The sequence below is a fragment of the Gavialis gangeticus genome, unplaced genomic scaffold, assembly GCF_001723915.1.
Source record: "Gavialis gangeticus isolate Ggan-Ray unplaced genomic scaffold, GavGan_comp1, whole genome shotgun sequence".
NCBI lineage: Eukaryota > Metazoa > Chordata > Crocodylia > Gavialidae > Gavialis > Gavialis gangeticus.
In genome coordinates, this window is record NW_017729004.1 from 37,940,502 (window position 1) to 37,953,327 (window position 12,826).

The 12,826-nt window shown below is 42.2% G+C and overlaps 1 protein-coding gene across 10 annotated transcripts in view; it reads left to right on the plus strand.

Moving 5' to 3' along the window:
• The window catches only part of ABI1 (abl interactor 1), a 139,611-nt gene that overhangs the window by 88,125 nt on the left and 38,660 nt on the right, over positions 1–12,826 (plus strand). For all 10 annotated transcript variants that reach the window (XM_019508258.1, XM_019508261.1, XM_019508265.1 and 7 more), the window contains exon 3: positions 2,363–2,539. In XM_019508258.1, coding sequence (XP_019363803.1) covers positions 2,363–2,539 — 177 coding nt within the window. The remainder of the gene's footprint in view (positions 1–2,362; positions 2,540–12,826) is intronic.

Here is a 12,826-nt window from a genome sequence, read left to right on the forward strand (position 1 = left end):
GGGGGGGGGGGGTTGTGCCCCCAGATCTGCCCTGAGCATAGCCCGCCCCGCCCCTCCCTGGCCAGATCTGGGGGTCACACATCCCTCCCCCAACCCCACCCCATGCCCTCCTGGACAAGCAGCAGGAGCAGCTGGACAGGCTGCGGCTTTTCCTGCAGCCACCCGGCTCAGCCCTGGAACTGCCTACCTCGCCCCAGCGGGGACAGCCAGGAGCAGGCAGACGAGCTGTGGCTTCTCCCACAGTCATCTGGTGCAGCCCTGGCACTGCCTGTTTTGCCTCGGTGGGGGCAGCTGGGAGAGGAGCCAAACAAGCTGCAGCTTCTCCTGCCACTCATAGCCCCCGCTCCAAGAGCCTGGCACAGTCCCAGCTGGGCAGCATTTGCCCCACCCCCTGGTCGAGCCCCAGCCCCTCTTTCCCCCCCTGCCCCGCAGGGGCCCTGATCTGCCCCCTCCATGGCCCTTTCCTTCCCCCTCCCCTTCTACCGACAGACCTGTATCCATCATTCAGCGTCGTAAAGTTGAAACCCATGTTGGAACTTCGAAACCCAGGTGTCAATTTACAAACGTCGGAACTGCGCTTCGTCGGAACTCAAACCGTCGTAAGTCAAGGACTGCCTGTATCAATATAAAACAGACAATTCTTTAACAAAATTTTACCCTAGCTTTGTTTGCTAAATACTTACCCCAGTTAGAAGGTCTTGGAATGCTTCCAAAAGATTTCCAGGGTCAGGCTTTGGTAAACCGTAAGAAGGAGGGAGTTCCAGAGCTGAGGACAACTGCTGAGAATGGTCTCCCATACGTTTTTTACCAGGCAGACTTGGTGCATTGATGGCACTTGCAGGAGGTTGCTGTCAGCTGACGTTGGGGATCACAATGGTATGTCAGGGAGAACTGGTCCCTTGGGGTATTTATACACATACTTTTTTTCCCAGAACTTGTTGGAGATCCACCGTTTTGGAGCAGATTCGATTAATCTGAGCCCTAATTCGGAGTGATTAATAGAGTCTGCTCCACACATGAGCTGAGGCATGAGTCTGCTCTACACATGTGCTGCGCTGCATGTCTGTGCAGAAAATGGTGGCAATGTGCTTTTGAACTAACACACCTCCGAAGTGTTTTAGTTTAAAAGTGTGCTGCTGCTATTTTCTCAGCGCTGACATGCATTTTGCCACTTATACAAGTGTGAGCATTGCAGTGCTGGACGCTTTTCAAAGTTCCTGGTGCTGCAGTGCTTGCATGGGTAAAAATGCCCATAGGTATTTAGGGCCTTTACAGATCAACACCAGCAGCTTGAATTGTATCTGTAGAGCTATTGGGAGCTCGTGCAGATTCTGGAGCACTGGCATTACATGCTCCTGGCAGCCCACACCCATCAGAAGACACACTGCTGCTTTTGCACTGTTTTCTAGGGTAGCCCCACATAGTGCTTTGCAGTAGTTTAGCTTTGAGGTTAGAAAGGCATGGATGATCATGGCCAGATCTGAATCTAAAAGAAAGGGTTTTGCAGCCAGTTCGCCGGATGGAATTGATGAAAGACGTTCCTAGCCACTGCTGCCACCTGAAGATCCAAATGTAGCAGAATCCAGGAGCACTCAAGGGCTGCAAACCTGAGTGATAAATGGAGGCAGAATCCTATCAACAATAGGTGTTCCAGTCCTGCCCATGTCGCAGCATCACATCTGTCCTGTCTGGGTTCAGTTTCAATTGGTTCACCTGCATCCAATCCTTAACTGCAGCCAGACACTGGGAAAGGACTGAGACTGCAGGGCCCGAGTCAGATGAGAGAGAGAGGTATTGCTGATGGCAGGGAAATTTGAAAGATGATCTCTGTCATATCCTCTATAACTAGCGGATGTTATAAACATTTTTCCAGAGATAGTACAATCTAACAAATGTATGTGGCCAAATCCACATATAACATTTGCTTATCCATTTTTTTTAACTTGGTTATGCTTGTAAGATTGATATAAGAAATTGCTCCTTATCTTTCTAATTCCTCTTTCTCTTGAGGAAAATCATTTTTAAGCATTTTATTTTGGTTTCACATCTCTAAAGATGAAATAATTGTTACTGCTATTGTCAGTCATGTGTGGTGAAGATTTGCTATTTGTGAGGTGTGTTTGTTGACGCAAAGTGTTGTGTTTTATTACTCTTGTCCATTCTTGGAATAACCAATTTCACTGAGTAGAATTATTTCATTTTAAAATTATGGTCTTGTTTGTTTAACTCTCCCTTATTTCAGAGTAAATTAGTTGGTTTGTTTCAGGCACTATTAAGTTTTACTAGTCTGTCTTGTCTAATTCAACAGCTTGAATATTTAGGCAGCTCTCTCAATTTATTTTTTATTTGTTTTGAACTTTAGACTGTGGACATCCATAAAGAGAAGGTGGCTCGCAGGGAGATAGGTATTTTGACAACCAATAAGAATACATCAAGAACTCATAAAATCATAGCACCGGCGAACATGGAGCGTCCTGTAAGGTATATTCGAAAACCGATAGACTACACAGTGCTGGATGATGTGGGCCATGGTGTAAAGGTAAGCACCTGTCTAAACTCTCTAAATGAGATGGGAATTTTAATTTGAGGTTTAGAATATTTAGTGTATCTAACAAGTCTGGAGTGAGACAGAGGTATAACTTGAAATTTTGGTGCCCCAGGTAGAAGGCAGATGGGGTGAGCAAGCATTTACATCTGTCTGCAGGGGCTGCTGCATTGGTGGTGGCAGCAGTGGTGTGGGCTCCCTGGCGTGTGCCATTGTGGCACCCTCTCTGAATTAGCATCTGTGGCTAGTGCATTGTTTCCACAGCCCTCACTCCCTCCAGGTTATGCTGCTGAAGGGAAAAGAGGTGGGTTAGATACAAACATACACAGAGCAGGAACAAGGCAAATTGCACTTAATGTTGAGATGTTGAATAGTAACTGCCACAATCTTGTGACTGCCTGAAGCAATCACAAACCAGGAAACAATGGCTCATGAGCCTGGTAATGAATATTTCGTAACAATTCAGTCATCATCCTGTTCTCAAAAGTCACTGATGAAATGGCAATATTTAAAAATCCCTCTTGAAGTATTCATGTGCACCATCCTGCCCTCTCCTTTCCCCTCCCCTTCCCCTTCATGGAGGGGAAATTAAAAATCTGTGTCATGAGATGCAGGGGAATTGGATGCATAGAGCCTGCTTGGAAGGATCATTTCAAAAGCACATGGGACATTTAGGTACCCAACTTCCAGTGAAAATCAGTGGGAGTTGGACATTTTGCTCCTATTTGTACTTCTGAGGATCTCCACCCATGTCTTTGCCAAACTCCTTTTTTTTTCTACAGTTAGATGGAAGGTAGGGCAGGGGTGGCACTTTAGAAGACTACTTTAAAGGCATAAGCTTTTGCAGGTGACAGCCTACTTAGATAACTAACGCAGCTAACTACCTCTTTTTTAATTAGGTGAGATTAATCAATGTGGTAACTTGTGATCTGTGCATCTTTCTTTGGCTAGTAATAATAACACTTCTTATTTTTCCTGAGCTGGCCTGTGGTCTGTTTAGTTAACTGAAATATTTCCTTGACTTGCATTTAAAAAGCTTTCATTCAGGATCTTGACCAGCACATTTCTTGGACTGCCAGGTAAATCAGCCAAGCAGTAGCATCAGTCTAGTAGTACTGTGCAGTGCTGCTCAGCTTCTAGGACCAGATCTGTGCCTGTGTCAGAGGAGTACTCAGTGTAACTAAAAATAGAGGGTATTGAGCGGATGCCAAAGTGTCCTTTTTAATTGTTGCCTTGGCATTTCTTAGTAATGGCTAGTCCCCAGCATGGGTTAGAAGAATGCTGTCACCTGTATCAGCTGGCAACAGCTTTAAAGCACAGGAATTATTATAGTAGTGCTACATTACATAAGGATTTGTTGACATAGCAGAGACCATTTGGGAGCCAAATCCATAGGTTTAGAGCTGCTTTGCACTGAGAGAATGAATCAAAGCAGCAAACATAGTGTCTGGTACTTGAGCATGAAAGAAATGCTCTGAATGTCCATATAATCAAATCCATTTGATATTATTGAAGGTGAGGGTTTTTTTTGGCTTGTTTTTTTAAATAAAGGGCTGTCATGTGATAGGAAAGGTAGATTGAGTCCATGGGAAGGGTATGTCAGAATCCAATGCCAACCATCTGGACGTAGCATTTTAAATGCTACAGTGATAGATGCTTTAGAAGACCCTAAAATTAAATTCATCGCTCCTAATGTCTGAAGCTGCTGCATTGCTGAGCTGTTCATGTCTTGTATTCTCATAAATAAAGTGTTTGATTAATAGACCCCAGAATTGTTAAACTCGTACTGTTCTGGTTTTTGGCTGTCTCTCTTGGTAACATGCTTCTATTTATTCAGGAAAAATAACCTACAAGTTGACACCGACAATCTTTTTGTTCCCTGACAAATGGCCTACTTTTAAATTGTTCTTTGCAATTATAGGAATATTTGCCATCTGCTAGCCAGTTAGCCTATCCTGGTAATTTGATTGATTATATTTAGAAACTGTCCCTAAAATGAATCCACAAGTTAGATGTAGTGAATTGTAGTATGCTGCATTAACTATATCATGCCGTTATTTCTGCAGTGCCTGCTTGGCTAAGTGCCATCTTTATCAACCCTGCTATATGTGACTGTTGAAAGATGATGCCTTTGGCTCTGCATGAGTCAGTTCATTATCCAAATGCTGAATTTGCCAGCTAATCTGTATACCCCTGTCATTTGAATAAGGCACTGATACCTTCAGTTCCATTAAATGCAGGTGTCAACCTACTCTTTCCTGCAGCTGGGTGTAAGGGAGAGCATCTCTAGGTGACAATAATCAATGCTTGCCCATATATTTTTCTGTCTCTTGTAGCATGTGGCACTGATTTTATTTCTGTAAAGGAGGTTATATGTTCTGCCTTCAGTCTTAAATACAAAAAACCTAGATAGCTTCCCTCTTCCAAAAGCTTTCTACCTCTGGGTCTCAGTCTAATGTCAGTTTTCTTTCTGTAACTAAATTGACAGTCTTGAAACAATTCCTAGTGGGTAGGAGTTGGCACAAATAAATAATGTACAGTATCGGACACAGTATTTTTTGTTCTTAAGGCCCAGTTTTGGTGTGTGTTGAGAGATGGCGAGGAATGGCTCTGTCTAGATTATGGGTGACTTCATTGGTGGCTGATATGGAGAGAGTTGTACTGCAGATTCCTCTCAACTCAGTATGTGGAAAAAGATGAATTGAGGTTTCACTGCTGTTAGCCCTGTACTCTTGACTACAAGTTCTTCCATTTGTTAATGAAAACTGGTTAAGTTTGTATGGGTACTTTCCTGTCCTTGACCGAAAGCCAGCACTGCCACAGACTTACCAGCTGTGTAACCCTGATGGGTCACAGACTCTGCTAATAAAATTGAAATAATACAAGAAATAAGTCATTTGAATAAATATTTACTAAGGCTGCATATGGATGTTCAGGTGACCTGGGAGAATTCTCCTGGGTTTGGTCTTCTGATAGAAAAATATGTCTGGAAATGCCAAACAGACATTTGAATGCTGAGCCCCTGAAGGGTGCAAATTTTGCAGTGCTGATACTGCTCAGCTATGTGCACACATCTTGGTATTATCTGTAGATTCCCTCTGTCTGCCTGGTGACAGATGGCAGCAGTGCACAAGACATTCCTCACTGGCTGACCCAGACTGCTTTGTCAGCCTGTCTCCATGCAGCACAATATGGGATTGTGAAGGGGTTCATGCTCTGTTGAAGTAATAAAATCCAGTTTGAGCATCACACTATTTGGGGCTGGGTGGAAGGGGGAGCAAAGTACCCTGGGATGCAGGAGGACTTTGCTGTGGCTTTTCTCAGAAGGTTAAGTTGTACAGACATTTTCTCTCCCAGGAGAAACTGTCCTGAGAGTGACTTAACCTTGGTTGTTCCCAAGTTTTTTTGTGTGTGTTTGTTTTTTGGAGTGATCATTCTTGCTCTGGGGGAAAGATCCTGGATATCTGTGCACTCATGATTTTTCCTGGGAGAGCAATGACTCTCCCAAGAGAAATGGAATTTCTGTACGTGGCTCAAGTAATGTTCAGATGCCACTTCATTTGTTCTCTAAATGCAAACTTATTACTGTTTAGTGTGATTTAACACTTACGGGTGAGAGAAAAAGAAGAGATGTTAAAAAAAACCGAGGAAGGTAAAAGATGTGGAAAACAGGGACCAGCATATAGGATGAAACACAACCTGTCTAATTTTGTTTTTAGTGGCTTTATGCAAAAAATACTTTAAAAACCCTAACAATATTTAAGCATACTGCAGTTGGTAGCCTTAGAGCTTCTTTTTTTGAAATGTGTAAATAAACTTTGGTTCTTATTTCATCTAAAAAAAAAAAAAAAAACCCTGTAGATTAAACTTGTATTGCAACTCCTCAGAGCAAATGCTTCCTCACATGGAGCCAACAGGCTCTTCACCAAGAGAATGCAAAAATATTATTATACGCACAAAATAAGTTGCCTCAATGCAGCTGACCACACTTTAGTGTCTTATCCAGCTACTTCTCCCTTATGCTGAGGAAGAGGAGCAAAAGTAAATGCATGTAGGGAGGAAGAACTTTTTTTCTGTGAGCAGGGCAACTTTTTGTGCACTTGACCAATGCTCCATTGCAACAGCTGGTCTCTTCAGTATGTTTCCTTCCTGCTGGGGAAATCCCTCTGGGAATTAATGCCACTTCTTGTAGCGCAAACTCTTGCCCACAGTTGCTATTTCATTGCTTAGGAGTAAAAACCTAGTGCATTGTCCTAGCAGAGTTCAGGCAGTGGCATCCTAGATTCTTGTGCGGCTTTGGTGCTGTGTGGGATGCTGGCATCGCGGTGTGGGACAGAACAGTGCGGATATGGCCAAGGATGCACCTACTTATCGTATTTGTGGTTTGTAGGTTAGTGCTGTTTTCAGGTTCTGTCCCCCAACTTTGTTTCATAATAATGCCCTTTATACTCAGGTCCTGCAGGGATAATGGAAATTCCTTTCCTCATTGAGGAAAACTGTTTCCCCGCCTCTGCCCCACTGCACTGTTTTTTACTAAAAAAAAAAAAAAAAAAAAAAAAAAAAAAAAAGGTCAGATATTTTGGTTTTGTGTGTTGTTTTTTAAACAGCTCATTTTAAGATAATGTGCGTCTTAGTGATTCTTGCCCTTTGTTGTGTAAATGGCAGCAAGAATTAATGGACATACAAGCAGTTTGCAAGGCTGCTGCTGGATGTTAAATGGTCGCTCAGTTGTCACCTTCTTGGAATGGGAGTAGAGAAACACAGCTGAAGTCACTCTGGAGAATCAAAACACTGTCTCACCATGAAGAGCTTCTTTGATATATAAAGCCCTTGGTTTTAAATAGTTATTAGACACAACCTTGTTAACAGTTATCTTCTCTTCCTCCTTGTGGAGAAAAATATTGTAGCATCTAAGGAAATAAATAGATCCAAATCTGTGAATTAGCTAAAAGTTTTGTTTTTAAAAATATGGAAACTGAAATAATTGTGCTTGTGTAATAGAAGAAGTTGGCTTCAGAATTTAAAAAATATTCCTTCTGAAGAATAAAAAGCAGGTAAAATTGAAGCCTGCAGGATATTGTGGTCCACGTTTTTGCAGAATGGAGATGAAGAAATAAATGGGAATGATGCTTATATACAGATAAGCTAAATAGTAATTTAAAATGGATTGAATTTATTTTATTCAACTAGTGGTTCTTGTATACAGAGCCTGAGCATTTTAGGTAGAGAGACTATAGATTTTTGGGAGAACTCTAAAATGATCTGTCTGAGACATTTGGCCTTGGTTGTGAGAAGATGCGAGTAACTATTAAGACATGGAGACTTGCTAATTGGGCATAGACCCAGGAAAGACGTTGAATGAGGAGGGGGAAAATTTAAATTTGGGATGAAGCCAAAACACCCCAAGTCCCTGAAAATAAAATGTACTTAGAATTACACGACTGTCACTAACAGATGTCATTGTTGCATTTCTCAGATGTATGTTCATCAGTGTAGAGCAAGGGGCTAGGATGGCATGCGTGCTAAGTCGCAGGGTTTACAACCCAGCGGTCACAAGTTCAAGGCCATAGCAGAAGCACTCATGGTGAAGCCTGTCAGATTTCAGTGAATCTGTGACTTCTGCTAAATACCTTGTTACAAGGACATGAAAAATGAAAGGAAGCAAAAGGCAAAACAGTTAGGAAAATTTTTTGTTTGCTTTCTCTTTTTAAGTAAGCTATTGAATTTGGGGTCTAGTGCAGCATTAACCATACTTTGTGTAGTAAGTTATTAAAATGATTTAAGCAAATGGTTCTGCAAACAGTAAATAAGTGATCCTGAGACACTGGATTTTCATTCCCCTGTTTGTTCGTGTCAGATACTAGTACTTCAAAGAAGGTCATCTAGTCAATTATGCTTCTGTCCTGACCTCATTCGCAGGAGTCATCACCAAACAGCATAGACTGCTAGAGGGTGGAAGACATTTTTTCTAAAGTTTAATTAAAACTTCTGTAATGTCAGCACTAATGAGATGTAATTAAACTCATATTTGGTGCTGTTTTAAAGCACCAGTTACTGGAGAGTTGATTAAAATCATGAAAGCTAACATTCAAAGTGAATTTCTAGTCCTCCCTGGTTGCAGAGCAAATATTGGATGTGTGAACTCTGGCTTTATTTATCTCTTTTTTGAGCAAAATTTAACCTAATATAGTTAAAGTTTAACTTCATTTTGGCAACCTTGCTCGTAGTCTGTGAATGCTTGGAGTTGGCAATATTGAAATGTTCCCAAAACATAAAAATTAATATACGTTATAACCTCATAAATCCGGAATTCTCAGAAACCCAGCACTTTGGTGGCCGGTCCCAGAGCCGCAGCCGCACGTGGAGTGGTGATGTGGAGTGGTGGATGTGGCAGCTGGCTGCAGCTGCATGCAAGTTTCCCTCTCTGCATTTGGGCAGCGACTGGCTGCCACTACCCCTGTACTCTCCTCCCCCCACTCCCCCTGCTCCCCACACTTTATTTGTTTCAGAAATCCAGCATTTTCAAATATCCAGCGGGTGCTCAGTCCCAAGCATGCTGGATTTATGAGGTTATACAGTAATACTTTCCAATAACATAGAACCTTTCAAAGAATCATGGAACAAACTTTCATTTATGTGCCTTAAAATAGTAACAGAACAATATCAAGATAAGTTGCACATCATTCAAAACCAAAACTTTTGTTACTGCTATTCTAACAGGAGCTTAGATTAATAAAGTGAAATAGTTTAAAAAAACTGGACTTTGCTTTTCTTTCTTGGCTTGGACAACAATGAGTGTCCATATCGGTTGTTAATAGTCTGCATCTGGTTACTCTGTGTTAACAGGCATCTGTAATTATTAGGCTGCAAATAATACAGGGAGAGGTTGCTAGTCTAAAAATAGTTTTCAGTGAATATTTTGGTTACTGCTGATGTTCATTCAGTTCTGCTAAATTTTGTTTTAGAGCCTACATGGAACTGACACTGCACTTTTAAAGTTGTGCTGTACCCTCTGAGTTAAGGCAAGAGTTTGATTCATTTTCACTGATACTGGAATAGAATTATTTGCTTAGTTACACTGTTAGTTGCAGAAAGTGTATCCAGAACTTCTGGCTCCCACAAAAAAATCTAACTTCTGGGTTATCCATATACCCTCCTCTTCTTCCTAAAAAAACCCTGCTGCCTGAGGCCGGCTCTTAGGCATTTCTTGTTTCTTTCATATGCCCTGGTACCCTTCCAGTTCCCAGTACCTGTTCTTTTGATAATCTAAAAATGATCCATCTGCTTAACCTTAAAGTAGAAAGACTCTAAATATGCAGCATCTTCAGGGAAGTTTCAGAAGTCTTTGGGAGAATTCAGTTCTCTGGCCATTGCTGTGATAATTGAAGGGGTTTCCAAAAAGTGTGAAGCCCAAGTCCAGTGGCCTTTGCATAGGCCATGGACCTGAGAGAGATTTTTGCTTGCATAGTAAGGAAAACACCCTTTTTTAAAGGGAGGCTAAGCAAATAGCAACCAAAACCAGTCATGTCTTTTTGTTTCAGTTGGTGACTCTTCTCATTAAAGGTTACCGATTTAAGGCTGACATATGTCTATGTTACAGAAGTGCTAAAATCCTGTGTGGTGAAGGAAACTGGTTATCAGTGTAGACTGAGCTGGCTGCAGTTTCCCTTAAAGCAGGAGTAGCAGCATGGGGCTGGTCTGTGGGCCTTCAGGGCTGCCTCTGAGGCTGAAAATGCAGTAGTGGAGAAAGGGGTGCTAATGTTAATTGCTGTGTTTCATGGAACTGTGGCAGCTGCTGCTCACCTTGTTATGAAGCTCCCCACCAGCCAGATCCAAGTATCATCTGGCCTGCATGGCTGTCTGCAGGTGGGAAATTTGGTGGCAAGATGAGTGGTGGTTGCACCTGTGGGAACTATGGGAATTTACATTTGGCACCACCTGTCCCACTGCCATATTTCTGGCCCCGTGAGCTAGATTACACTGTTCCGTGAGCCATATCTTTAACAGCATTTAAACTTGTCACTTTTGTCTAGTTCAGCATTTAGATTGGATGGTCTTAGCTGCTTTTAGTAGCAGGTGTGGTACAATACGCTCTGAACTTGACTTCTTAAATTTTCAGGCTGTTTTCACCATGATGGGTAAAACTCCTGTTGACTGGAGTGGGGCAGGGCTCCATCCCAAATCTGTGTTGTACACAATGGGCTTTTGTATCTTTTTGTTCAGTTTACTACACACTTACTTGCACAACTTAGGAGAAGCATACCAAGTATGTAATTCCTGTTTTTTTCCAGACGTTATGATTTGAACAGTGGCATCCTGGTTCCCTTCATTGCAACTAACATGCCCCTATTACCATTGCTTGAGAATGGGAACTTTTGGAATTAAAGGCATGTTGAAGAATATTGCCAATCAAAGGCGGCCCCAGTCCTCCATCTCCTTGAACACTAGACCACAAAAGCTTAAAAAGAAACTAACTCCGCCTGCATTGGTCTTGATTTCCTTTTGCATCGTCCTTGGTCTGTGATTATTCTTGCATCCACTATTTAAACAACAGGGTTTCTGAGGACGGGCCAGCAGACTTTCTGTGAAGATAAAAGGCCCAGTGAACAGCAGGTCAGGTTTTGGCAGCTTGGTGGGGGATTTGACAGCACAGCCTTGGTCTGGGAACCTTTCCTCACATGCTGTATACGTGAAGGGACTCTGCCCTTTCTCTCTAAGGAAATGGTTATATGCTTAACTTTACCATGCCAAGCAGCACTATGCCAAAACAAGCCATGCTGCTCTGTACACATTACAACCAAAGCTAGAAGTAGAGTACTTGCCTCTGTGTGGTGCTGTGGCTTTATGTACACCAGTGTTCCCTTCTCTTCTGCCCTCACCACTGTTCATCTGGCAGATAAATCCTTCAGGATGGTGTTTTCAACTCCAGTGGGAGGATAGTCCAAGAGGAGGTGGGATAGTGTGTTGGAAGGTGTTAATTAGTGCCATCAACCAACTGTTTCATCTGTGCAGAGCAGCTTGACTCTGTAGTTGCATGAAACGGATGGCAAGGGCTTCAGGTATCTGATTTTTCTACCTTTTGGTTTCCTGACTTTTTCTTTTCCTCCCTTTAGACTAATAGGGCTCTGGTTATTTGTGCCTAGAGTGTTCTCTGAAACTTTGGGATTGAACAGATGTGGCATTCAGATGTTAGTGGGTTCCTGATAAAGAAATGCTAAAAAATTGATTTCATGCCCCCTGCCCCCAGCCCAGCCAGTAAATAATACAAGATGATGATGCCTTTTCCCACTTAATTAACTAACAGTAGTTAAGCAGCCATATGTTTCATGCCAGTGGGAATTGATTTGTTCTTCTCCCTCCCCCCACCCATTTACTCCTGTCATCTTTCTGAACCAGGCTTTCCATTCCACTAGACTGTCTCTTGTTTCCCTCGTATTCTTTCTCTCTGCGTTCCCAGCCACGTGACCCTGCATTGTATTAGCAGCAGCAGAGTGAACGGAGTACTGAGGATGCTTAGCGCTTTTCTTGTTCAAGGCGCTGTGACAACAAACTAATTCTCCATACCTCTCCTGTAAGTTGTAGAAGTATTATCATGCTTTTATGGCGAGAAAACAAAGATTAAGGTCACATAGTGAGTCAGGTGGAACTAGGAGTAAAATCCAGGACCTGCTGGACAGTATATGCAAGTATAGTAGACAAGGCCCTACATTTTTGAGCTGAAGAGTCAGCACTTTACATCAACAATTGACAGTGCATCTGCTCTGGAACTGCAGAGGAGGCAGAGCATAGAGAGTAAAAAGAGAGGGGGGTGCAGCCAAAGACTCAGTGTGGATGACTGATGTCAAGTCTTTGTTGAGAGAGGAAGACTTTAACTGCTAAAAGAGGTTGGGCAGGAATCCTGAGTCTGACACGATATATTTTCTCTTAGTCATTAGCTGAAAGTTTATGATCTATGGCTTCCAAGGAGACTAGTCATTTTATTTTCTGATCCGTTGAACAGCAAAATTCCTTGCTTTATGCTACTGACCTTAGCAGCTGGCAAAATATAGGGAAGGCGCATGTAATCGACAGGTGAAGAAATCAAACTTGTTGATAAATGGTTTTATTATGTTATGTTAAAAAAAAGTTAAGCATTAAAAACCAAACTACCAAACCAGTCCTCGAGCCCCTACTTTTCTGCCTATAGAGCAGATTTGTTAGGGCAGGGAGGGGTAGTATAAACCAGTGTTTCTCAACCTGTGGTTCACAACTCAAAAGTGTTTAAAAAAAAAAAAAAAAAAG